The sequence below is a fragment of the Psittacula echo genome (genome assembly GCF_963264785.1).
Source record: "Psittacula echo genome assembly, chromosome: 1".
Lineage (NCBI taxonomy): Eukaryota > Metazoa > Chordata > Aves > Psittaciformes > Psittacidae > Psittacula > Psittacula echo.
Window position 1 is genome coordinate 84,040,124 of NC_137735.1, and position 27,837 is coordinate 84,067,960.

Sequence of the window (27,837 nt, forward strand, 5' to 3'; positions counted from 1 at the left end):
TCACTCACACGGAGCACTGTAGCTCATCACCGTAGTTTCTTCTGTAAGAGGAGAAAAAAGTGCTGGTGAGATACACTTGCCAAAAACCCACTAAAGCAACTCAGCATTGTGCCTCTGTTTTCTAGGGAAGATGTTCCCTGAGCTAACAGGCCATGACTGCCTTCTACTGTGACACATGAAACCACTGGTTTGTGTCAAAGACTCTATGTTCAGTTATTCTGGATTCACCCAAGTCATGGTGCTTGTGAACTTTTCTAAGTCCCAAAGAGCTCCATTATAGTAATGGTTTCCTCGCTTTCTGAGGCAATAGGAATCCCTAGTATTTGTCCCGCTAGGGACCCCAGAAAACAGAGGACTAATTATTTTCAGTGTCATTTTTCTAAAGGGGCCCTCACTTTTCTAAGCCATCTTCTCACTATGGTCCCTCTGCCTTTGCTGCCTCCCGCAAAATGAGCATACAAAAGCCTGTGTCTGAGCTTCTTGCTCCCCTCTTGTGGGAGTGTTAGACCTTAAGTGGATCTGCATGCTAACTTCAGCCTTGCAGGTTCTGGGACCAGAGAAAGAGGGATTTACCATTTTGAAACCCAAGAGGTTTCAAGTCCATCACTAGAGAGCTTCTAAGGGGCAGTTAGATAAAATAGATGTCAGGGATGGAACTGTTTGAGACTTGACAACTTCAGAGTCTCTTTGCAGTGGTACATTTGGGTGGTTTCTGCAGTACGGCATCAGAGCTTACCTGGCATGTAGTAATCGTAGACCTTGATACTAGCTGGCTTACGATCTTTCACTTGCATGTCCTGCTGCACCATCAAAGTGTAGGTGTGAGGCTGCCTAGTCAGCTAAGACCAAGAGATGCAAAGATTACTGCCAGAACCAGAGCCCTGTAAGACAATTCCTTCTACCTGCTCCTTCTGCTTTCCAGTCCACCTTAGAAACATATTTTACTTCATATGTTGTGGTCATCTCCCATTTTTGATCACTCAGCTCATGAGACATCAAACCCACAGACTCAGTGTGCATTAGGTATCTAAATGTGTTCCCAACCAATCCCAAGTTCCTCACATTGAGCTCTGCTCCAAGCTCCTTCATGCATCTTGCCTGACTGGCTACTTTCTTATACACGGCTCCATTACATCAGCTCTCGCTCTCCAGTCTCCCACAACCTTCATCATTAACCAGACAAATGCAATGTGTGGATGAACAACTGCTGGATGATAGTAGTTACATGACCTGCTGTTGATTCTGTTCCACTTTGTGCTACCTGGCAGCCTGAACTGAAATCTTCCGCTGTGCTGCCATTTTCCTCTGTGCTGTAGATATAATGAAAGCAGCATCTCTGTAAGCCTAATGCATCCACATGACAATAACCTTCTTACTATGAGGCTAGCTTAGCTCAGCTTGTTGACAGCTGGTGATGAAGAATCACAGAAATGTAGAGTGTTCTTGGAAATTCTGAAGTTTTAAAATTCGTGCCAGGTCTTGTTTCTGGTGCTGTACCTAGAGAAAGGCTGGAATGGTTGTTAATCTGTGGATTAACGGGACTCTGGAGCGAGCACTGCTGTTCACACAACCATCTGGTTTAATTTTGAATGATCTTGGCAAACTCCATGAGCAATCTTGGATGCTCTCTACTACATTCAGGCTCCTTAAGGGCTTTCTACAAATTCAGGCTTGCTTGAATTTGCTGTATGGATCCTCCTACTACTCCTCCAGTCCTGATCAGACACTGTATATGGACTTTCAACAGTGTCTGAACAGTGCCAACAGCTATACTCTTAACATCAGAGATAGTCTCATTTCACTCAAGTGGTCATGCGTACAGGCTGTACAGCTGAACTACTGCAGGCTGACAAAACAGAGTTCTCCATGTCAGCAAATGTGGCTGGCATGTAGGAACAACAGCTTTGGAATCTTAAAATACTAATGGAACCCAGATACAAGAGTAAGCTAAAAGTTGTCTACCAGTCTTTAGTCCTTTTAATGATGATGTTAGCCTAAATTCCACTTACTTCCTCCAGGTAGAGAATGACTTGGTCAGCTTTGCTTTCAACTTTCTTCACTAAAGGCATTTTCTTTAGCTGAAAATAGGGGGGAGAGGAGAAATGTCAGAAAGACTCTAGCAAAAAGGAAAACCATTCAGGGATATTTGTGAGAGCATGGGCAAAATGTTCACATAGCCAAAGGAGCCCATGGGGTAGAGGAAGGCAAGGTGCAGCCTGGAAAAGACTTTGGGTGTAAAGATTTCTTGGGAAGAAGACAACTGTGTTTTCCTGCCCACAGGAATGATCACAGTTCTGCATGCAATCCTTCATGATGGACATCCATCACTATTCCCATCCCAGCTGGGCACAAACTCACGGTCTCACCTCTTCCAGTGAACCTGCCACGGGGCTGTATCCTGACAGCAGCTCCACTTGGATCAAGACCATGTTGGTGGACACACGGTTCCCTGTGTAGCTGCAGCAGGAACCCAGGGGACAGCACTAATGTTACTTTCTGAGCCATGATCTCCAGATACTCTGCCCAGTTTTGGTACCCAGGTGAAAGAGCCTGGCTTTCCTTCCAGTGTTTCTCTTGTTAAGCATACCTCTGTCTGTACTGTAATAAATCTTTGTGCTTCCTCTGATTTCTCTTTTAGTTACTCTGAGCCAAGGACAATAAATCCTTTGGAAGGCTTCTGGAGTTACCTTCTCTAGGCACGTCAGGGAATATCACATCCTCCACCTGCTCTCTTGGTAATTTTGTCCCAAGTCAGGGACAAGGCAAAGGTACAGCAGAGGAGAGTGATGTGGCCATCAACCAGGAGCAGAGAAGGGAAGACTTAATTAATTAAGCAGCCAGTCCCACAGGACTTTCACATCACTAGTGTTTTGAGACCTAATCCTGGAAAGGGGTGAGACCCATAGACCTTGGGAGAACTTGTGGTGACTGGCATGATCATGAGATAGGACTGTAGCCTGAGCCACTCCTCTGGGGCCTTGTACCTTTCACCCAGCTGAGGAGAGCATGGTTAAATGAACAGGGACATCTTAGCACTTAGACCTCATGAGTGAAGGGGAGTCCTGGCCACCAAGAGACTGGTGTGGTGCCAGAAGCCTCTTAGCACAGGGAAGGCAAGGGTCAACTGAGTGTCTCCTACCGAGCGTGAATGGTGACAGGGAACTGGGTGATGTTGGGTGCAGTGCACTCTGTCTGCACAGACACAGCAAAGGTGACATCACGCCTCACTGGAGGGATGTGGTACCGCAGAATGGCCTGCAAGGACAGAAAGAAGCTAGTTGGCAGAGAGCAACAGGGTGGGTTTTTTTGCTGGAGAGTATCTTTGTCTAGTGTTTGGCTGCTGTTTGCTGTCTTTCATTGGTGTAAGCGAGAGATGTGAAGTGGTGGAAGTGGAGGTCCTGCGTGTACACTGGCCCTGGTGGTGTTCACTCGACTTCTTGGAGGAAAGGTGACTGAAATCTGATCCGGATTTCATTTGGGGAATTGCTATTCCTTTCCCTTGGATCCCAGCTACTCCTATGAGCCTTGAAGCCCAGATTTCTGCAAGTCACTGCAGCAGTCTGTTTTCAGTGTTGGCTAAGTGGCAAGATGGCAACAAGCCCCTGGCTTTCAAAGCTTTTCCTCAGACAGACCTTTTCTACTTGGCTGGGCTCACCTGCAGGAAGAGGCACCCGTGGCCCTGCACATGCACAGAGTAGTCTTGGGGAATGGCTGGCAGCTCCACTGTCTGCAGCAGGAGGCGATTGGTGTTGTCTACTCGGATGTTCTGGTTGAAACCCTCAGAGGAGAGAGAAACTTGAAGATCAGGGCCATCCTTCCTGAAGGTCTTGGTTGCATACAGGGCTAGGGCTTCCAGAGCAACCACCGTGTCCTGAGGAAAGAAACACACATTGAGCAAAATAGGATCCCTGCTTCCTTTTCATGCCTTTCCCTCCCTTATACTGCAGCTACAGCACAATAAGGATTGAGCTTTCCCCTTGGGATTTTAGTATGGGATTAGCTCAAAGGAATACAAATATTCACCTTTTCCGAACTTCAAGAGCTGTAAATCCATGTATCTTTTTTTCTTTCTTTCTTTCTTTTCTTTCTTTCTTTCTTTCTTTCTTTCTTTCTTTCTTTCTTTCTTTCTTTCTTTCTTTCTTTCTCTCTTTCTTTCTTTCTCTCTTTCTTTCTTTCTTTCTTCCTTTCTTTCTTTCTCTTTCTTTCTCTTTCTTTCTCTTTCTTTCTTTCTTTCTCTTTCTTTCTTTCTTTCCTTTCTTTCTTTCTTTCTTTCTTTCTTTCTTTCTTTCTTTCTTTCTTTCTTTCTTTCTTTCTCTCTTTCTTTCTCTCTTTCTCTCTTTCTCTCTTTCTCTCTTTCTCTCTTTCTCTCTTTCTCTCTTTCTTTCTTTCTTTCTTTCTTTCCTTTCTCTCTTTCTTTCTTTCTCTCTTTCTTTCTCTCTTTCTCTCTTTCTTTCTTTCTTTCTTTCTTTCTTTCTTTCTTTCTTTCTTTCTTTCTTTCTTTCTTTCTTTCTTTCTTTCTTTCTTTCTTTCTTTCTTTCTTTCTTTCTTTCTTTCTTTCTTTCTTTCTTTCTTTCTTTCTTTCTTTCTTTCTTTCTTTCTTTCTTTCTTTTTCTTTTTTTTTTTTCTATGGGCTGTGCTAGAACCCATAGCTTTCAAACCATAGCCTGCTGTTGCAGGTTCTCTGATGATGATGGCTTAAGTGGATTACCTGGGTTGAAGCAAAGCCTCCATAAGGGTTTTGCTGCTTTGTGAGCCAAGACACAATCTGGGATGCCTTTCTGATTTCCTCTGAAGACAAACTTGACTTTGAAAGGTGAGCCATGAGGATACTAGATGTCAATTCCACATCAACAGATGGAGCCTGATACCAATAGAGAGAGCCTTCTTCCTGTTTGGACTGTTGACTCCAGAATATCTGGTCATCTAAAGGTGGAGTGGGAACACTTATGGAGTGTGTAGCTGTATCTAATGATCTTGGAGTCCTACTCAGCCTTTGTGCCTATGCACTGAGTGAACACTTGCACAAGATATGCCTGCATATTGCCCCATTTGACCCCCACACCCTGCTTTTCCCAGTAAAACATAGGTCTGCAGTCTGGGAAGAAGCTCTGTAACATCCATGAAGCTCCCCAGTTTAGACACGACTGGGAGACCAGGACTGTGAGATCATCTATAAAGAAAGTCTGTCTCACAGTGCGGATATAGCCTGTGACAGCTTGGCTGTCCAAGCCTCGGGCTCCCCACAGAGCTCTGCCAGGGCCCTCCACTCCTGCCCTCTGTTCCCTTGGTTGTTCAGCCCTGGGATCTCCACACAGTTATGCCAATGGCCCTCTCAACTGCCCCACAGTCTTTGATACCTGATGTTATGGCAGCCTTATCCAATCTTCTGAGGATTTTCTGCCTGAGGGCTTTATCACCTGCTACTGCAAAGGCATTTGCAGCTAGTGCCAGGCTATAGAGGTTGGAACTGTCAGTATCAGCATTGACCAGGTCCTTTATACATTTCAGAGCTTTCCACACAACTGGGTCCTAGAATACAATTGAAAGCACACCGGTTACTGGCAGTATGTATGGGGAGGGAATGCAGCATTGGCATGTGCAAAGGAGCATGGAAACAAAGACAGGTCACATGGGGAAAAAACTGGTAGCGTGCCCATGTGCACACAAAGGCAGAGCACTGGTGCACTGCCTGCTGAGAGGCTGCACACACAGCCCATCCCTGCTGCTGATACTCACAGAGCGTGGCATCCCTGAGTGTATGAGAGCTGTGATGATTGCAGAGCTCAGCCCCAGTCCTTCCTCCACAGCACCCTGCAGCCATGACAAAACAGAAAAGAGGAGGGCTGCTGTGAGAACAGTCATTTTACAGTGTCTTCTGCCTCCCAAGCAAGAGCCAGTGCAGGCAATGGTGTTGGTCCTATTCCTCCTGGTAAGGAAGTGCCAGGGCTGGTGTCTACTCTTGTAGGTCCCGCTTACCAGAGCCTTTCTCAGCCACAGTACCCAAGCTCCTCTGGGTAGATGATTCCCACCCTCTGTTGAACACATCCCCCTTTCCTCTCCCCTGGAAAAGATTTTCAGTAGCAGATTTCAGTGCCAAGGAAAAGTGACGTTCCCACAACCCTGTGCAAGCTGGCACCTCACATGGGGGCCAGGACAGTGGCAGGGATATGGAGGAGCGAAAGGAAAGGTATCTTTCACAAGGGAAAGTGAAAGGTCCCGCTCTCTTTGCTCAGAGGATTAATTATCTGAGGTTCTGTTCACTGAACTGCTGGTGGCTCCACAACTTTCTCTGAGTTCTCTGAGTGTGCCTGTGTATGCACTACGCTGTGTTTATGAGTGCATAGGGCACATCTCTGGCAAGATGAATCTCACATAAGTGGCTATCATCAGTCTTCCATTCATTCAATTTCTAACTCTCTCCGTACAAGAAGGAACTCAGACTGAAAGAAGAAATGGCAGCTCAATAATAGGAATGGAAACTAAACCAGTTTACAAAGGGAATAATACAGAGCTTGAAAACTTTTTTTGAGGCATGTATTAGCTGAGATGGGGCTAGGATAGGGCACTGCATCAGGTCCCACACATGTATCATCAAATGCAAACCTCCATCCTTCATAGCCTGAAAAGGTGCCACCATGACTAAGCACATCTCTGAGTGTCACCTAAGGGTGACCTTGGGCACATCAGAGCCTCCTTGTTGCAGTAGCATTCATTTGTTCTCGGTACTCAAGTTGGGCCAGAAAGTGAAGGAACTCTGAGGCATCTAATGAACAACCGGAACATGTCATACCATCAGACCATTGTTGAAGAGCTTCCCCACACTCTTGAAGCAGCCAGATGGAGTCTGACTTCTAATCAGGGAATTGGCAGCATCTTTTATATTCTGCTCATCTATGTGGATGAAGTCCTGGGCTTGGCTGAAGGTCTTGAGGACAAGAGCAGTAAGCCTAGAGCCAAGGGAGAGAGAAGAAAATCAAATTGAACCAGTCACTGATGCCCATCTCCACTAGGAGACAGGAGTCTCTGTGTCTTCCACTATGTCATTCCCGGAGAAATACCAGCAGGCTAGAGCCTCTGTGCAGATGGAGAACTGGCAGCAGTGCACATGAGGTAGATGCTGTTGAAGCTTGGGCTTAGATCCATTTGAAGCAAGAGACAAAAAAATCACTAGCAGTTCAGTGCTTCCCCCAGAACACTGCCAATTGTAAGAGGGTGAACTTGTGTGATTTAAAGCCTGGAAGGCTGATACTTGGTGAGCTCAGTCAGCCCCTTTCCCAATCCTTCTTGGGCACAAAGCACTCTGGAAAACATGGAAAGAAGGTGTCTTTGCAGCCAAGTTTTCAGAATCAGTCTCAGTTGGGGTGCTCAAGCACACACAATCGAACGGGAATACCTCCAGGCAGTTCATCGGCATGGTTATCTTCCAAAAAGCCTCAGGAGCAGTTTTTGTTCCAGATGCCACACCTCCAGACACCCTCAGTTTCCCCAGACCAAAATCCAAACCATCTGGAGCCTGACCAGGTCAAGATGTTGTTCCTCAGCTGTGTCTGGATATTTCTGCTTACCATGTGTTCCCTGGCTCACTTCCTTCCCCAAAGGCACTGTAAGAGCCATCTGCATGCTTGTACAGGAGCTGCCGCTGATATCCTGTGGGGAAAGGCTGGGGGTAGTGAAGATACTCTGTATCTATCATGTCCTCAAGGTGACAACCTTCCCTGCCAATCCTGCTGGTCATTATAAAGAACATTGTCTCTGAGAAATTCAGCAAAAGGCTTTCAGAGGAGTGATCCAGAGCAGCCCCGCAGAGAAGGACTTGGAGGTGTTGGTCGATGAGAAAATGAACATGAGCCAGCTTCAGTGTGCGCTCGCAGCCCAGAAAGCCAACCGCATCCTGGGCTGCATCAAAAGTTGCGTGACCAGCAGGTCCAAGGAGGTGATCCTGACCCTCTACTCTGCTCTCCTGAGACCTCACTTGGAGTATTGTGTGCAGTTCTGGTGTCCTCAACATAAAAAGGACATGGAACTGTTGGAACAAGTCCAGAGGAGGGCCACGAGGATGATCAGGGGACTGGAGCACCTCCCGTATGAAGATAGGCTGAGAAAGTTGGGGCTGTTCAGCCTGGAGAAGAGAAGGCTGCACAGAGACCTCAGAGCAGCCTTCCAGTATCTGAAGGGGGCCTACAAGGATGCTGGGGAGGGACTCTTCATCAGGGACTGTAGTGATGGGTTCAAATTCAAACAGGGGAAGTTCAGGTTAGATATAAGGAGGAAGTTCTTTACTGTGAGGTTGCTGAGGCACTAGAAGAGGCTGTCCAAAGAAGTGGTAAATGCCCCATTCTTGGCAGTGTTCAAGGCCAGGTTGGACAGAGCCTTGGGTGACATGATCTAGTGTGAGGTGTCCCTGTCCATGGCAGGGGGGTTGGAACTAGATGATCCTAAGGTCCTTTCCAATCCTAATGATTCTATCAGTGCTGTGTACCCCTTGCTCAGCTAAGACACAGTAGCCTCATTTACACTGTTGTAATTCCCATCGTGTTAGACAAGTGACAGGTTTGCACAAATCCTGTTCAGCACCAAGCCTCTGCTGAGATGCCCCTGCACAACCTACTGTAGTGGATATCACCAGCTTATTTATGCAACATGAGCAGAAATCCACTCACCGCTTTCCAGATAGCCAATTGCCTTCTGTTTGATTTCTGGAGTCAGTTGTCCTGTTTCTTCAAGGTATCGTGTGATAAAAACATTGGGGGCAAAATGAACCATATTCTGCTCACCACAGCCACTGGACATCTGGAGGAGCTCATCTATGTTGTCCAGTGCTGTCCCCAGAATATCACCTGTAAGGCAGAACCACAGCTTTGGAAGCGTTACATATTCTTGTATGTAAAAATTTTCTGGTCTCACTAATTCTCCAGATAACCTGCTAAGACTGGTCTCAGTTCGCCTCTGCTCACACTAAGGTGACTTTAATGCCTAAAGAGCCCTGCAGGAACAGTGATATGGTATCTTTCCCTCAGCTGGGTGATATTCTATGTTATAATATAACCTATATATTCTAATATATGTTATAGATGTTAACATCTAGACGTTATAATATAATTTATGTTACACATAGGGCTATCTGGCCCAGTGTCACTTGTATGAGAGAGATGGGATACTTCTATGGAAGACATAGGTGACCAATATCACATCTCACTGTACGCAGTCCCTCTTATTACTGTTTGCTAAAGCAAACATGGTGGCACCAAAAGAAAAGGCTACTTCAGGGAAAAATCTTACTTTCCAAGATTGCCCTAAATCTCACCTAAGAAAGTGATGTGGGCTCTCTCTGACCCAAGGACCATGTTCTCTGGCATAGTGAAAGTGATTGTCTCTGAAGCTGAAGTTCCTGCAAATGGCAAAAGTATCAGAACAACAGGAAGGAAGGAGACGGCAGACCCATAGGCATCCCCAGGAGATGATGGAAACAAGGCTGGGATCACCTAGTTAGCTGGTGAAATTCAAAAGAGAGGATGGCACAGAGATCAGAGATCAGGCCACCCACTGATGGATGACTGTGATGTGGTTAGGCAGTGGCTTGGTGCTGCCATAAGCTTGTAGTACTGGCTAGAGCTGAATGGCTTTGCCTCCCCATAAAAGCTCCAAATCCCTTGACTTTCCCCTCCCCATGCACCTCGAGATAGTCCTCAAGTTGTTCAGACACCACACTGTTTGTGATCACTCTCCTTGCTCTGTGCACATGTACAGCCCCAGTGGTAACGCAGTCTGGGTCTCTGGGGTACCTGCACCTACCTTTAGGGCACAGGAGTGAGGTGTGGGTCTTTTCCTCCAGCAGCCCCTCTGCCTGGTGGGGAACAGGCTGGTCAGGTCAGAAGGGAGAGCAGTAAAACGAGATACCAACTGCACAGCACCCCAGCTTCTTGCAAGCCCCTTTTCCATGCAACGGGCTTCACACAGATAGCAGGTATACGCATTCTGTCAGCAGAATTTCATTGGGAAGCAGTTCTGAGCTGCTACATGGCCTTTGCCCCCATTGCCTTTCTAGCAAGCAGTTCTGATGTCTCTGTCCCATCGAATGAGGTCCTCAGCCCATGAACCAACCCAAACTACCCTTAGAATCGCTCCTTGACCTGCCTCTCTGAGAAATGTGACTCCCTGCCAAGCTGACTCTTCCTTCCCACAGCCACTCACTGGGCCATTTTGAGCCTGACTCATTTCTGACCTCACCAGGAATCATGCTCTGACCTTCACCAGCAGGTGTTTAACCACTGTGTCCTTCCCTCCGGACTCTGGCACAACAGCTACACTCTCAGTGCAAACATCTTCCTGCTCCATCACCTCAGCAGTGACAGTGAAATTCACCTTCCCTGCAGAACAAAACATCAAAAGGCCAGTTGGCACATCCATGCCTACATTCAGTTTGCTCAGCCTGAGGCTGATCACTCATGCTTTGCATAAAGATCACTCTCATTCCCAGCTCAGCTCTGGTTTCCTCAAGCAGCTCTGCCAGGACCTCCCACCCCCTTATTCCCTTACCTAATTTTGTAGCCTTTACATCCCAGAAAAATGTTTTTGCCAAGTCAGGACACAGACAAATAGTGAACTTGACATTTGCATGCACAAATTCAAAGTCCATGGACTCCTTCAGGCTAAGCTGGAGCTAGAGGTGAAGCAAAAGGGAATTCAGGTTACAAAGCTTTTCCTTTCAGCTCCTGATACAAATATCAGTCAAACCCAGAAGCCCAGAGTGAGCGCGATGTTTGCCCTGTTGCAATATCTGTGTGACACCAGCAGTACTGTAGGATTGAGCTTATGGAAAGGGATAAGCTGGACAGAGATGGCTCTGCATGGAGCTTTGTGAAGGGCTTCCTTGGTGGTTTTGCTGAATGCCTGAGGAGGCAGCCCCTTGTCTCTATCAGTGAAGTACTGTTACCACACATCCCCCAGCCCTGAAACCATCCACTCACCACCATGCATTGCTTCAGGTAGCTGAAGACTTTGACTTTCAGGGGAAATGACTCTCCCCGAAAGACAGAGTAGGGCAAGGTGGGTTCCACAAAGAAGGGCTTGAAGCTCCGCAGGCTGGTGGTTTCTGAGATTCCAAACCCATGGCTCCCTGAGGTGCAGAAGGTCATGGCTCTCCAGTCTGTGATACTGTCAGGTACTGTGACAGCTAGCTCAGCAGTCCCTGAATCACTGCGGAGAAAACAGAGTGGAAGGGGTTGTCCCATCCCTGTAAAATTTCTCTTAGGAAGACAAATGCAGAAGGACTATGACTATGAACTAGAAGTGCTTGTGAAGGTGTAGGGACTCCTAGGAAGTAGGACAGAGATGCGGGAAGGATAGCAAATAAGTGGGCAAGGAAGGACTGAGAGGCAAACGCAAACCAAAATTGCAGTGTTGCATCTCCAGCTCTTGTTTAGCGTGGGCAAACAGGCCTCCCAGGGGTCCATGTTATACACCCAGCCTATGCTAGGGACTACCATATGACACTCCTACCACATGACACTCCTACCACACTACCACCCAAGCTCCCAACCACAGCACAGCAGTCACCATTATAGGTGTCACTTACAGATCTGTATACACAAAACAGAAGACAGTCCCCTCCCTGAAATGGCCAAAATCCAGCCAGATGAGATGCAGAGGTAGAGATCCTATTTTGGCACATGGGAGAATTAAGAAAGTTGAGATATGTGAATAAGGGGAGAACAATGGATGCTGTGTAACTTGACTTTTGAAAAGTCTTTGACACAGTCTCCCTTAGCATCCTTGGAGCCACATTAGTGTGGACTGGCCAAGTGGATGATAAGGTAAGCAGAAAATTCACTCAACCATTTGGACAAAGGGTAGTTATTGGTGACACAAAGTCCAGCTGGTGGCTGTTTACCTGTGGCATCCTTCAGGGACTAATACTTGGGCCAGTACTGCTTAATGACTTTATTAATGACCTAGATAATAGGAAAGAGGTCATCCTCAGCAAGATTAGCAGATTAAGCTTTCTATGTATTAGCAGACTATACCTTGTTGGGGAGGGGTTCCTGATATCTGATATCTTCCAGTATCTGAAGAGGGCCTATAAGGATGGTGGGGAGGGATCCTTCATTAAGGACTGTAGTGATAAGACAAGGGGTAATGGGTTGAAACGTAAAAAGGGGAAGTTTAGACTGGATATAAGGAAGAAGTTCTTTACTGTGAGGGTGGTGAGGCACTGGAATGGGTTGCCCAGGAAGGTTGTGAATGCTCCATCCCTAGCAGTGTTCAAGGCCAGGTTGGACAGAGCATTGGGTGACACGGTTTAGTGTGAGGTGTCCCTGCCCATGGCAGGGGGGTTGGAACTAGATGATCTTAAGGTCCTTTCCAACCCTAACTATTCTATGATTCTATGATTCTATATGCTGCAGGAAAAGGTTGTAAGTAAGAGGAACCTTGACAAGCTGGAAAAATGGTCTTGAAAATGGATAAATTCTGTATCTGGAATGGAATAATACCATGCAACAGTACAGGCTAGGCAGTGACTGGCTAGTAAACAACCTTGCAGAAAAAGAGGTGGGGGTTCTGGTGGAACAAGTGCAGGATGTTGCACTACAGATATTTGGAGGCCTCTTACATCTTACAAGAGTCTGTGATTTTAACCCCAGGATCATCTGAAAAATCTCAAGCAGAGCCAGGAACTGAACCATTGTCCTTATCCACTTCTCCACACCTCACTTTTCTTTGTGGGCACAGAAGGCAACAATGTCCTGGCTCTGCTCCTGCCCATTCCCTCTCTGCTGTGGCTGGTAGGTCTGGATCCATGCGATGTAGCCCATAATTACTCACTTGATGGGAACCAGAGTCCAGATGAATGTCTCTGGAAACCAGGTACGTACTGGCTCTGCCTCGCTACCCAGCTCAACGTGCTCTGACTCTGCACGTTCAACTGCAGCATCAGTATCTGGATCGAAGTTGTCCAAGTCTGGCAGCTCGCCATAAGCTATTGGGAACACAAGCGTTCATTCAAAGGGAGAGCAACTGTGAAATCAGGGTAGAACTCAGCTGGGAAAAGCTCAGATCTCCATCCTTCCCACTCCCACTCCGATCCCCCTTGTCCTCTCCAAGGTGCCCTCAACCTTCTTCACTACTGTCTTCCATGAGATAACCCAGGTGACCATGTGGATTCCAGCATATGTGTGCTCCCCCATGAGGAACTCTACCTGCTCACACTTTTACTGTCAGCCCCTGAAGAAAGGCCTAGATACTGCCCAGTGCCAATCTTGGCTCATTCTTTGGTTTCTAGCAAGACCTTTCCCAGTCTTACAAACAGATGTTCCTCCCTTAGACAGCTGCCTCATTTCCCCCCTTGAACATAGCATCTTCCTCCCTGCCAGCAGAAGCTTCCAAGCAGGTTCTTCTTATGCAGCCACTCCTCTGCCCCTCCAGTGCACTGGACACACACACATCAGGACCTTTCTCCTTACATCTCCTGTGCAACCTCCCACTCATCTCTGGAAGCCATCCCCAGTTCCTCAGCACACTGCATGTTCAGCTGCCCTTGTGCAGCCTGTATGTTACCCTTGATTTCCAAAGAAACAGGATAAATCAAGATGTACACATGTAGTCGTAGTAGAAAGTGGTCTGAGTGCGGCACTCAATTGGAGACTTGATTTTAAGGCTGGTTAAAAATGTTAGACCTGAATTCTGGAGGAAAGAAGGGGAAGAAGAGAAGATAGATTTCAGTGGAGGGGGTGGTGTATCTGAGGGTCTGTCTCTGCCCCCACCTCCCAGCCTATCAGCCTCCCTGCGTTGTTACACCTGAGCCTGACATGCAAATTTATACAGGGAGAGAATGCAGAATCCCCATACCCCCCTTTTCTCTCAGGTGCTTTTCTTTTCCAACCTCCACTTTCCTCTGTCTCGGGATGATACTCCCCTATCCTTCCAAACCCTAGACAGTCTGAGAGTCTTGAGCTTGGGATAAAGGAGTTCTATGGATCTGCCTGAACAAGAGGAATTAATCAAGCTGGGAGCATGGAAATCTCTTAGTTCAGAAGCTTGGCAAATTCAGAACCTGAACTTGCCAGCGTTTACAGGAAAGACAATCTGTGAATCTACCCAGCACTGACCTGGGATCCACAAGAGCTCAGCTCTGATATATCACCTGTTATGGAAATTAGATTTACCTTCAGAAGTTCATAAATATCTGGCTGGGACACTGCATAAGAGTATCTGTTGTACATGAATGGTGACATTGTTCCTGGTGGAAGGGTGGTCTGAGGGGACCCGATTGTTCCTGGGCTTTTGTGGATAGTACAGTAGTCACTATAAGAGTCTGTGAGAGTGGTGGGGTGCTCCTGAGAATAGCTGAACATATGGTACACCTGTAAAAGAGGATGAAAACAGTACAGGTCAGTGCGTGGGGTGGGAACGTTTTAATTTCTATCCAGAGACTTTTTGTTACCGCAGAGGCAGAGCTTGGATCCAGCCTGCCACAAAAGCCCAGCCCCAAAGGTTTCTGAGCTTCATGGAGAGCCTCCGCAAGTTTCAGATGCACAGCACCAGAGATGACCATGAGCACCTCTGGGGTATGGCTGCATAGCTGTGGCTGCTTCTAGCTTATAGATTGCACATAAAGAGGATAGCTTCTCTACAAGCTATCAGTAGATAGCTTCTTGTCTGACTGAAGGCACATCCTGGATCCACGAAGACAGTGTCAACATGCAATTCAAGGGTCCTGAAATGAACTGGTTCGGGAAATGGAAGACTCTTGCCATCTGGTTGCCACTGTGGCAAAGCGCTCTAAGTTTAACAAGGACATGGCTTTGGGCTGTACTTGGGCATGACAAGGAGTTATTCCATTAGATCCCTCTGTAGAGGCTGGAAATTCTGGCTGTTGTTTGATGTTGGCCTTCATTGTTTTAATTAAGCCATGTCCTGATCCTATTCAGGTACTTGTTGGTATATCCACTGTGCCTTATTAACCAGTGACTGCATCTCTCCAATATTAGCAAAGCTCAGCACCAAAGTGACTCACACTATCCCTGGATAGCTCAGCCTCTGGCCTCAGGAGAAGGATGCTCTGGTCTACAGCACGGATGCTACAAAGGGAGCCTGGTGCAGCCTGCAAATGGAGATGGACAGCTGATCCTGGGAGAGCCACAGAGTCTGAGAAGCCAAGCTTCACCTGAAACAGAAGAGGGACTGAATTCATTGAGGAGATCATGGCTTCTGGATTCTGCTGACATCTTTTGCCATTCATTAGCTACCCTCCAGTCTTACGTTTTGTGCACCACTTACATGGTTCCTGAAGCACTTGGAGACCTTCAGACTGAAGGTGTCAGCTGCCACTCGTCCCTCAGGGAAGGCAGTGTAAACAAAGAGGGTAGCCATGGGTGAAATGAGGTCAATGGGCAGAGTGACATTGAAAGCCCCACTGTACTGGTCTGAAGGAAGAGGAAAAATAGAAAAAGTGTAGGAAGAGGCAAGGAAGTCTGTCTCCACAGATTACAGCAGCAATATGCTTATCCTCTAGAATACTTCTATACAGTTACTTGGATAAAAATTATTCTGCCTTGCTTCTGTGGAGGCCACAGGTAGACCAGGATGTAGATTAGTGCCATTCTGTAGCAGTGACCTTAAGACATGAAGGATCTTGGCAACATTGTGCACTTGGAAGAGAGATTACTTTCCACCTGAGTCCAGCAAAAAGATTCTGTAAGTTTTCTTGGAGGTGTCTGATAATTCCTGTTTGGCAGCTAAACTCTAAAAATGTCATCATCCGATCAGATCTGATCCTCTTGATCTTTTGTGCCCGATCTGTTGTTTCCTGTTGGTCTCTTTTCTCTCCTTCCCCATTTAGGCTGGAAAGGCTTTCCAGTTGTGTTTAGTCTATTTCTATCCTGTTTCCTTAATCCATTCCTGGTATTTAGGTGCTCTTACCTAGTGGTGAATCAAGAAGTACTGTTGTTTGGCCATGATGCACGAGGGATCCTCTGGCCAAAACCTAAAGGGCAATGAACAGAGCAAAGGGTTAATAGTGCCTCTGCTCCATGTCCCTCGGCCAGCAAAGGGCTCTGTGCTGACAGAGACCCTTACTGGTTGCTGGCACTGCCCTGCACTCACCAGGTGGTAGAAGTCTGCTCTGTCAGCCCCATTCCCCAACTCGGAGGCTAGGATGCGATAGCTCACAGGGATCTGTTGCACGGCTCCGCAGGGCAGCATTGCCTGCACTGGCTGGATTCTCACAGAGCTTTGGCTGGAAGAGTAGAAGGCCCTCAGGGTGAGGGATGCAGTGCCATAAGACACTTTCACATTCCGGCTGTTTAAGTCCTCCATCTGGGTCTTTGCCTGTGGCACAGAAAAGATGGCTCAATGTCTGAAGATTTCTTACAGCTTTCCGTATGCCAAAACCAAGAGTGACTGGAAAGTGGGCTCTGAACTCTCTCAGGATAATGTGTCTGTATCAATCTAAGCCAAGCTCAGTCAGCACCATTCTGAGAAGTTTTACACTGCCCATTCCATCATGCTCTGGGATAACTAGCACCTAAACGGGAGGACGTGAGCTATAAACTACTAGGGCTTGCAGCCTGAACTGCAAAGCTGCTGCTACCAGTGTAGCCACTCTGGGCTTCCAGCAAGGTCAAGAACCACCATCTAAGGTACTCCATGCATTCTAATAGAGATAGGGCTTCCCTTGAAGTGCCTTGATCTTGAAGTTTAGATAGGATGGGCATTAAAAGCCCCACAAAGCCCTTTCCACCCTCAGACAGAGGTCCAATGTAGGTGGACCTCAGTCACAGCTTCTTGGAGCCTCTATCCCCTGCCCCACCTCCCATGATATCTTCTGACTTCTCAGCGTGGCACTAGCGGCCAGAACACTGGCTCTGATATGGGCTATTCCTCTTGCCCTAGATCTGTTATTTCCCTACTCCACGCCTCCATCTCCCTGGCTATACTGGGACAATGACATAGATCTGAGGGATACATTGCTTAGTGCTAGCCAAATCCAGCGTAATTATTCGGCTTAACCTGTAGCAGAACTTTACTGCTGTTATCCCATGCTGATGTCTCTAAGATGAAAGAGGCCATCCCAGTGTCATCTGTGAAGTAGGTCTTGGTCTGCTTCCTGCTACCATAGGACACTGTAAGAATCACCTCCTTGTTCTTCAGGTGTGTCCCATTGGCACTTTTGAGTTCTAGCTGTAACAATGAAGAGAACTGTCAGAGAATTGGAGGTCTCAGGACTGAAAATCTACCTCCCAGTAGAAGCCTCAGTTCCCCTCTCTGCAAAGGGACTCTCAGGGTGAACCCTCCAAACCTTCCCCATTTAATGCAGCAGCCATCCTGTGGTCACACCTTTGGGTTACCTCTTAGTAGAGGTGTCGAAGGAGAGGCTGGGACAGAGGACTGTGCTAGCAACTTTAGGCAGCTCAGAGCAAGGGGTCACCTCAGTACTTCTGTACCTGCCACCCACTTAGGCCCAGCTACTGGGCTTTCCATGTTTCTGCCCTGTTCACTTACATTTCCATAGTAGGGAGCTCCCTGCTGATAGTAGTAACTTGTCCCCAAGAATTGTAGGGTTGTGACATCAAAAGTGATCTTGCAGTTTTCAGTGGTGTTGAACTCCACCCCTAGGAAAGCCAAGAGGTGCAGGCAGGTGAGTATCGTGCATCTGAGCAAAGGCAGCAAGATTTGATGGACTGAGGTGCGGGGTTGTAGTTTCTCCATGTAACTTTGGGAGTCGTTTAACACAGAGAGACATACATACACAGCAACAGTGTCCCTATATTCTGGCCTGCTAGAAAGACAGCAGTCTACCAGGAGGTCTCTGCCAGACAGTTCTCAAATGCTCTTTCTGACTTTATTTAAGATGGTCTCACTAATAATTGTCAACTCCCATTCTCCTCCCATTCTCATAGCAGTGTCACTAGAAGGCAATATTTTTCCTTGCCTTTACCACATTAGTTTATAGTCTGCTGTCTTGCTATGTGATGCTTATCTGAAATCACTGCAGTTGCTTGCTAAGTAAATGTGCGTCACTGCTTTCAGCAAAGGGCTGCAAAACATTTTCTTGTAAGGGTTTGTGGAAGTCCATAAGAAAGAAAACCTTACAGGATGGGATATTTAACAGGAGCTCTAGACAAGTACCTTCATCTCCCTATCTGGGATGTGGAGATAAATCTGATGAGGAGCTATTAAAAGTACAAAATCAGGGTCTGTTGGTTATCACTGGTTGCTCTGAGTATCTCCTCATTCCAATGGGCCTCCCTAAAGTATGGGTTAAGAACAAAAGAACCTGGCCTTTCCCATTTCTGTGCACATTTCTATGTGATGAGAAAAAGCAGCTCTTGTTCATCTCTGCTAAACCAAGGTGACTGTCAGAGCTGTCCTGGCCACAACAGCTTGTGGAGAAGCAAGCATACTAGTAAAGCCCGTCCTGCAACTGGGAGAACTCACATGTCCTGTGTGAGTCAGACTTGGGTGGCATTGTACATGAGAATATCCATGCTGCCATGGTGCTCCAGGGAAGACACAACCCTCTGAACACTTGCCCCCATGACAGCCAGTGCAAAAAGCTCCAGTCATTTGATGGGAAGAACAAGGATCCATAAGAAGTCTTACAGATGACAACCCAAAGACAAGCATGTTGTATGAGTGTAAACTAAAATATTTTCCATAATGTGTAGAATCTGGATTTGTTACCTGTTCCACTTTCTTTCAGAAAAGCCACAACTTCTAGGTTGAAATCATAACTATCATCGCGCTTCTGGTGGTAAATCTTAATATTCACATCAGTGGCAAAGCAGCCATCCTCGTTTGTCTGAGAAAGTGAAATCGTATCTGTTAAACAATCACGCACTAATCGCTTCTGCAGTGCAGGTCAAACCCAAGGCCCAGAAATCTAAAAGTACATGACTAAGACATTTGAGTTAAAGGAACAACACCCATGCTGGTATTAAAAATACTTCTTTTCTGTGGAATAGTCACTAATAGGAGATCGCTGTTTCACACATCTCATCTTTCACATGCTCACTCATGTGCCAGTAGCAAACATGAGTTGTGATTTCTCACTGACATGATTTCTGCTAAGGCAGGATTTAGCTTTAAGATGTGGCCTGGGTTACTTAAAAATACGTAAACAAATCTAGATACATTAATTCAACCCTAGAGATGAATGAGTAAAGTCTGTGCTGAACTGCAATTGCTTGCTTAGATGGAAGAAGTGATTTCTTTGTCTCCAAACTGCTGTTTCTGGGAAACAGCACATAGGCATTTATACAGATTAAAAAGGGGTGCTAAAAAGCATCCAGTAGAAGTGAATTGATGTGGACAGTGTTTTTATTTTTTATTGCCCTGTTGCAATACCTGTCTTATAGTCAAATCTACAATAGTTAGCTTTCCTACAGATGCTTTCTCCTTTGAGTGCAGTCAGAGAAATCACTAAGATTGCTACACTGGACATATCAGTCATTCATCCCCAAGCAAAGAGTGTGCTGCTTCAATAACTGATGTCTGTTTCAATCCTTCCTTTAGTATTCTTCCTTCTTTTTACCTACTTTTGCAACAGGAGTGGATGTCCCATGTGCTCACCTCACCAATGTAATCCTTGCAAATACTGCGCTTGGCTTTGGAAGATTTCCGATTATAGCAGAAAAGTTTACGGCACACCACAGCCTTCACACTTCCCTGGACTGGTTTCCCATATGTGTACCTGGAAAACATAGCAGAGAAGACTTACACTCACATACAGAAACACTGGCTCATGGTGAATAATGTCAGCTTTAGCCTGCGGTTTGCAGCTATGCAACCCAGCAGCCTCCAGTATTTTCATGGTTCATGAGCTCAGCAGATGCCAAGAAGTTAAAATGACTTAGAATCATAAAATCATAGAATGATTTGCATTGGAAGGGATCTTCAGGCTCCTCCAGTTCCAACCCCCCTGCCATGGGCAGGAACACCTTCCACTAGACCAGGCTGACCCCATTCAACCTGGCCTTGAACACTGTCAGAGATGGAGTATTAACAACTTCCTTGGGCAGCCTGTTCCAGTGCCTCACCACCCTCACAGTAAAGTATTAAAGACTTAATCAGATTGAGATAGAAGGCAGTGGTGGGTGAGGTCTCTCCAAATCAACACTAGTCCCATCAGGCAGTGCGAGGGGACATAGTGCCAGCCAAAAGTTGAGTCATTGTTCATTCCACACTGGCACTAATCATTGCAGCAGAGGTAATGTATTGTAGAGGACATGCCCCACTGAAGGGACCTGCATACTGTGATACTGTGACCCACTGCCACACTTTCAAACTCACAGATCAAGAAGTAGGGAGATAGACACAGAGAAAGGTGAGAGTCCAGAAGAATTCCTTGGCAAAGGATGTCAAGGGTAACAGACTTTGGTGTGGGGCTAGGGTTGGTAGCGATCACTTTGAGCTCAGTTATTGATAACTGTGCAGTTTCCAAACCAGTAAGAATGCACCTTCTGCTACAATTAGTCAGCTCACATGCCACAGATGCGGAGATGGAAGTTCTCCTCCAAGATGGTGACCACCTGAGGCATCTGGATGGAGATACTGAACTTGGGCAGCACTGCGTGAAAACAAGAGAAATATAATTCATTGAGAATAGAGAGAGCTCATTTGTTCTTCACACACAGTATGCTAGAGATTGGAAGGGACCTCAAAAGATCATCTAGTCCAACCCCCCTGCCGGAGCAGGAACACCTAGATGAGGTTACACAGGAATGTGTCCAGGCTGGTTTTGAATGTCTCCAGAGAAGGAGACTCCACAACCCCCCTGGGCAGCCTGTTCCAGTGTTCTGTCACCCTCACTGAGAAGAAGTTTCTTCTCAAGTTTAAGTGGAACCTCTTGTGTTCCAGTTTGTACCCATTACCCCTTGTCCTATCATAGTTTGCCACTGAGAAGAGCCTGGCTCCATCCTCATGACACTTCCCCTTTATATATTTATATACACTAATAAGGTCACCCCTCAGTCTCCTCTTCTCCAAACTATAGAGACCCAGCTCCCTCAGCCTTTCCTCATAAGGGAGATGCTCCACTCCCTTAATCATCTTAGTTGCCCTGCGCTGGACTCTCTCCAGCAGGTCCCTGTCCTTCTTGAACTGAGGGGCCCAGAACTGGACACAATATTCCAGGTGCGGTCTCACCAGGGCAGAGTAGAGGGGAAGGAGGACCTCTCTCGACCTACTGACCACCCCCCTTCTAATACACCCCAGGATGCCATTGGCTTTCTTGGCCACAAGGGCACAGTGTTGGCTCATGGTCATCCTGCCGTCCACTAGGACCCCCAGGTCCCTCTCCCCTACACTACTCTCTAACAGGTCGTTCCCCAACCTATATTGGAACCTGGGGTTGTTCCTGCCCAGATGCAGGACTCTACACTTTCCCTTGTTATATTTCATCAAGTTTCTCCCTGCCCAACTCTCCAGCCTGTCCAGGTCCCGCTGGATGGCAGCACAGCCTTCTGGCGTGTCAGCCACTCCTCCCAGCTTAGTGTCATCAGCAAACTTGCTGACAGTACACTCAATTCCCTCATCTAAATCATTGATGAATATATTAAATAATACTGGTCCCAATACTGACCCTTGAGGCACTCCACTAGATACAGGCCTCCAACTAGACTCCGCCCCATAGACTACAACTCTCTGGCTTCTCTCCTTCAGCCAGTTCACAGTCCACCTCACCTAATCCTGTTCTGTTGTTCACAGAAAATAACTCTCTCCTTTCATTCCTTGATTACCAGCATAGGGCCTGGTAGCAGTGCACCAGCAGACCAGTCAGGAGAGTGTGGTGGGAATAGACAGCCATAGTTTCTTTCCCAGAGCACAGCTATGGGATGGTGCCTCAGTCCATTCTCAGGACATGGGAGAAGAGAAAGCCAATGGGTATGAGTGAAAGTCAGTGATTATGCCTACTGGCAGGCAGTTGGACTTCTCAGCTGCTAGCAGAACTATAGCACAGCTGTTCACAGCTGCATGGCCCATTCAACTCTGTGTGAGAGAAGAGGGCTGGAAGCAATACATCTTTCTCTGCTGCTCTCTCAGATCCTTACCATACTCTTCTACCCTGAAGGTATGTGTGCGGTCAGGCATTTTGATGGTGTACTCTCCAACCTGTGCTTCCGCAGCCAGAGGGAAGGACAGATCCACAATGCCTCCCACAGGTGTAACATTCAGCCACTGTGCAATTCGGTTACCTTTGGGGTCCTGCATAGGCAGTAGTAGAGAGCAGTTATTTCCCAGTGCAAAAAGAAATGTCACAGCATGGTCTGAGCCCATATCCTCTTGTCCTGAGAGCCCAGGTCTATGCCACAGCCACAGTGCTCAGGCAAGTCCAAGCTCAGGGGATAGGGCTTTTTTGCTTGTCTCACTGACAGTCAGTCTACCATATTATTGCTCTCTGGTGGCACCACTATCTCACTGGCTGCTGAAAAACTGTGGTTTACTGCCTGTCTGTTTCACTAAGAGATAGAGGTGGTCCCTCTTAGAGCCCGCTGTGGTGATCTGAGATGGTATCGCCCCCAGGTTACTGTGGAGAGGGTCAATCCTGAACACACATGCTGTCTAAGGTGTGAGCTACTTGGGAATGATTACTGGGGAGTCTGACGTCTTGAATCCCCAGGAAAGTCTGGGGAAATGAGTCGAGGACTTCAAGCAGGTGATCATGAGGCCATTATAGAAAGTAGGATCTAAAGACCTGGGATGCAAGGGCATTTGGAGGCTTTGTTGACTATCACCATCAGTCCATGATAGACAGTGTCCTTCCACTGATAGTTCTTGGGAGGGCAAGATGCAGAACTCTTCTGTGGTCACACCACCCAGCCAGGAAGGACTTAGCAGTGAGCTGATGGGTGCTTTAAACATATGGAACAAGTGGGAACTGATGTTTGAAAAGGTGAAGCTGTATCAGAGCACTACACTTGCATAAACTGGCATAAAGCATTGCATAGGTGACTCAGGAACCACGTGTTGATTGCTTGGTGAGTGTGGCATGCAAATGTGCATTAGCTACTGCCAACTGAAACTGTGTAGTAATTGGAACTGTGAGCTGTCTGCAGGGGTTACAGAGGGGTTCCAAATTCCCCACCACTTTCAGGTATCTTTCTCCAGCTTGGGTGACTGTGGCCCATATTTTATCTGTAATATTGAAACTAAACTAACAGAGTTTAATAACGTGATCCTGGAAGGTGCTTAGGAAGTTTCTCTAGCTGTGTAGCCACAACACTAACTGCCCAAACTTTTATATTCTGTATGTTAAATATAAAAGTCTCCTTAAATAAACTTTAGGATTTTAAAAAATCTTCAGTTCATGGGCTGAAGGGACTAAATGTTCTGTGATCACTCTAGAAGACTGGTTTTCATTGGCACCCATCATTTACTGCAGGGCCCCTGTGCGATCAGTATCGTGACACTGCACTGCCAAACCAGTGTGGATACTAAAGGAAGGAAGGGCAAGAAATCGAGGACTGTTCTCATTCATTCTGAAGTAACTGGCTTTCTGCATCCATATTTCCCCACCATCATCTCCAAACCTGCGCCTTCGCCAAGGTGACAAGAGCTCACCACTTTCAATAAAGCAGGTGCTTTACCTTCAGTTCCACCAGGCGGTGCTGTGGGGAGGAAACAACAGTTACTGGCGGGTTGCTTTCAGGTGAGTTGTCATCCACATCCCTGGCATCTTTCATCCCCGAGCTATCCATGAGCCTTTCCTAATTCCCAGGGTCTGTTCATTACCCAGCATCATGAGCAAATCCTGCATTGCAGGTGGTACCCAATGCTATTTGTAAGCAGCAAAAGCAACACTGCGACTAACCGTCCACAGATGGATCACCTAGCTGGGACAAGCACTGACCCACAAGTCAGGGAGGCAAGCTATAGCATTTTCAGACTTATTAAGGTTTCTCCTTTCTTGACTTACCGTTTCATTGCTGGCAATGAAGTTCTGATCCAAGGTTACAATTCGCAACTTGACTATAGAGCAAAAGAAAAACAGGACTGGCTGAAATGAAATCAGGTTTGTTAATAAGAATGGATGGCTAAGAAAGATGTGCCATGTGCTTCACTGAGAGGGTGTGGGCAGCAGCTAGAGACCTCCACTCCTGGGCCTATGCTCAAAGCCTTGCTCTGAGCTGGCAGCCTGCTAGGAAAAGAACAGTGGTAGGAGAGGTAGCATGGGCTGGCTGTGTTGGTGAGAAACAGCATTTTACTGGACAATGGACCTGCAGTGGGCACTCAGTCTTGCCTGCAGTGAAGGTCAGGCCAGCAGAAAGGGTGGAGAAACATGGGACAAACAGCTGTACCCTGCAGTGACTTGAGCTGTGCTATAGGGCAGTGATGGGGTCTGCAGAACCAAGATCCTTGTCTGAGGAAGTCTGTGGGAAAGAGAGGGAGCAACAGCACTGACAGGCTGTTGTGGCTTTGACTGGAGCAATCACAAATATAACACATTGTTGTCTTGAACCTTTCTCACATGTCAGCCAAGACACACAAGCCTGGGTCATACTGGCATGCTGTGTGAGTAGGGCTAGTACTGGAGAAAACATGCCCCATGCTGACATAGGAGAGAGGTATCCCCAAATCCCTCAAAGCCCAGAAGGAAGATGAAGCCCGTGACCCATCTCCCTTGCAGAGCAGGCCCCGCTCCAAGCACTAGAGGCTATTGCATATTTTATGGCCTAGGGACTGCCCTTTCTGTTGCAAGATGTGGCATTCTGTCCATACCAATCTGTCCAGGTTTGTACACAGGTTTGTCTGTCTGGATAAATGTCCTCTTGTATGTGTGCTTGATTAGGACTTTCTGTTTCTTCTGAAACTCTGAGTTGTCCTCCAGGACTGTGATAATAATAAAAGCCACTTCATCAGGATTTCCAACAGGAGGAGGGACCTGCAGGTGGAGTTGTAAACATCTTTCAGGGTGGATCCCATTCACGAATCCCCAGGGTTTTACAATAATGATTATGATACTGCTTCTATATTGCTCCAGTTCTCCTTGCCCTGAAAGACTTCACAGTACTTTTTAGAATGTTTTCTAGAAGAGTGACGCTTCAGTGGGGCTACACAGCAAGAAGGACACTGGCAGACCTATACAGGCTGAAGCAGAAGATTCAGTGCCCAATTAAGATGTCCCCATGGGAAGATGTAATTCTTGCCTTCCTGCCCAACAAGAGAAGAACTCATGCACTATTCATCCTAATGACAACCCTTGAAAATATCTTCCTCACCTGGAAGTTTGTGCAGTGAAAGAAGGTGAGATGAGAGATGGACTGAGCGATCAGAGTCTCATTCCCAGCTTTGCTTTGCAAGGTTACTGTCACATGGATGGGGACTGCTTGCTTTCTGCTGAGCTGGAGGCACACTGTCTCTGAGAAGGGGTAGTAGAGCTGAGATGGTACAGCCACAGCATAATTTCTATTTAAAAAAAGAAGAAAAAATGTTAAATGAAACTGATTTTCTAGGAGGACAGGATTGACAGTAGGATCTGGGTACTTCCTAATAAGACTTTTGGTCTCTTTGCTCCACTATCATGATACCAGTGGAACAAGACCACACCGTTCTCCTCATAGGTACTTCAGCCATTAACACTGAGTCTGCATTACATGCTGCATTGCACATGTAAAAAGATAAAGTCACTGCTTCCAAAACTAAATGTCAAAATCAGGGGAAGAGACCTTACCACATCACCCAAGGGATCATCATCAGAGCTTGTCCACATTGCAGGCTTCCTGAGACTTCAGCTGACACTACGTATCACCATCAGTTTGCTTTCCCTCCCATCAGCTACTCTTTGGGGTCAGAACCAATGCCATGCATGTGGGAGCCCCGTGTCCCTGCTTTGTGTCCCAGAGAGAGAGTCTCCTGAGCACCTTTTCTTCAGACTCCTGTCCTCCTTGCTCTCTTCTGTCAAATCTCACACCTACAGCTACTCTCTAGCTGTGTCCATGGATATAACACCAAGGAGCTGTTCGTGTTGTCTGGGCAGGAGGACAGGGCATGGAAAGGCCAGAACCGGAGGAGGCAGGGATGTGACCTGCTGGCAGTTCTTAGCTAGAGCTCAGCACCCTGGCAAGAGGGAGTCAGGGTCCTGCTGGCCAGGAGCCTTCAGTGCTTTCACACTTGAGCGCTGTCAAGCTGCCTTGAGCAGCTTGTCTGCTGCTAGTATGAGGGGTTCTGATAACAGATGCCATTTTGATTTTCCTACTTCTAGCTGATTCACAGCATTTCCCCCCGTCACTGAGCCAAAGGATGGGATGAGCACTAAAAACACACAGCTTGAACCTCCCATACCTCCCTTACTCCTAATGACCCTTTACTGTGGAACATTTTCTTAGACCCCTTTGATAATTCATGCCTTGCCCTTGACTTTTGAGCTATAAGAGTATGAGACAGCATCTCAGAGGCTGTCATTCAAGGACCCTGAGAGGCAGGCTGGATTACTTTCTCACAAAGCTACAAAAGACACTGGTATACAAGGAAGGACAGTAGACAGCCTTTTCAAGCAAGCAGTATTTCCATTAAGCAAAGATTCATGCTGAAGGCAACAGTGGGGTACAGGTAGCAGTAAAGCACCATTTGAGAGGGAGGTGTGTCAGCCTATGGGCATGTCCTAGAGGAAGAGGCTGTACGCCTGCTGGAAAAGAGTTTTAAAACTAGACATGGCAGGAGGGAACCAGCTACAGCTCAGTGACATATTTTCCACCATAACATCTGCTGTTTGAGCACAGCCATCTTTCTGTTTGCATTTATGCCATGGCTGCAAAAGCAAAGGCCTTCAAAAAGCAAGAGCAAGCTCACAAGCCAGCATATCACAGCAGTGCCTGCTGGAACAGGAGCTGCATTCCTGATAAAGTATATGAGGAGAAGCAGTACTGGGAATTGTCCTTGCCAGAGTCTGAGAAAAGGCATGGAGGGAGCCAGCCAAGCCAGAACAAAGACACTGCTTTCTGAAGAGCATTCCTACTAGCTACCTTGGGCTCATGTTTGCCCTGTTTGTAAAGGCACCCAGCTTTGTCTGCTAATGATTTAAACGGTGGCCTATGGCCCTGGGAAAAAAAAGCATAACCCAAAAGGAAGTAGAATCTGGTGCACGGTAGGAGATGTAAGATGCTGGCAGGTCGCATGCAGGAAGCTGGCAGAGTTGCTCTGCCTGAGTCCTTGCAGAAATACATGGTCTACATCAACAGCACTAAAAGGAGAGCCAAGGAGTAGAGGAAGTGTGGGGGGAAGGATGTGTGAGAACCAAGTGAAACCCTGGCAGTATAAGATATTATACCTCTGTGGAAAAACACTCCTGGTTTTAAGACTTTTGCCCTGTTCCTGTCACACCGCCACCTCACCCAGGATTCCCCACAGACCAGAGTGGATATGCAAAGCAGCTGAGGTTCTTACAGTGTTGCAGGCATTCCAGCTGTGCTAGGCAGGAGAAGGATGATGCCCCACAGGAAAGTGATGCTCCACATAGCTGATTGCAGGTCAAATCCCTCCACGGAAAGCTTAGCCTCTCCTCTGTCCCTCATTCACCCCTGCTTCTGCTGTATTCCTTCATCCAGAGCTGAAGGACTACGCAGCTCCTGCCCTGACAGGGTGTTTGTCTCTCCCTTGGCTTCGAAACCAAGGAAGTGGAAATCATGCTGCGCATGGCTGGGGCTGGGATGTGGGCGGGTGGAAGGGGTGGAGACGCTGTTTGTTGCCTACACACCAAAGGCCTCAAGGCTTACTAAGGTTTGTTGGTATTTGTCTGTGAGACATCTTGCTCTGCCTTGCGCAGCACAGCTGATGGCAGCAAGAGTGCTCAGTTACTGTATTTGGTACAAGGGCCCAGTTTTTATAAAGGTGTCTTTACTG

The 27,837-nt window shown here is 47.0% G+C and overlaps 1 protein-coding gene across 1 annotated transcript; it reads right to left on the reverse strand.

The window, feature by feature from the left end:
• On the reverse strand, positions 1-27,452 carry LOC308227603 (alpha-2-macroglobulin-like protein 1; the record flags this gene model as incomplete). The annotated part of the gene is made up of 35 exons (XM_080630303.1): positions 1-41; positions 737-839; positions 2,010-2,078; positions 2,367-2,457; positions 3,140-3,255; positions 3,656-3,871; positions 4,709-4,923; positions 5,358-5,529; positions 5,737-5,811; positions 6,791-6,947; positions 7,566-7,647; positions 8,661-8,837; positions 9,305-9,388; positions 9,793-9,844; positions 10,246-10,367; positions 10,537-10,660; positions 10,968-11,196; positions 12,823-12,976; positions 13,593-13,680; positions 14,163-14,360; positions 15,014-15,163; positions 15,277-15,422; positions 15,919-15,982; positions 16,102-16,326; positions 17,008-17,178; positions 17,500-17,609; positions 18,682-18,799; positions 19,570-19,690; positions 20,482-20,566; positions 22,050-22,203; positions 23,586-23,606; positions 23,915-23,967; positions 24,718-24,880; positions 25,218-25,404; positions 27,382-27,452. The coding sequence occupies 35 exons, from the start codon at positions 27,450-27,452 to the stop codon at positions 1-3; spliced, it is 4,404 nt and encodes a 1,467-aa protein (XP_080486429.1).
• Between the last annotated feature and the right edge of the window lie 385 nt (positions 27,453-27,837).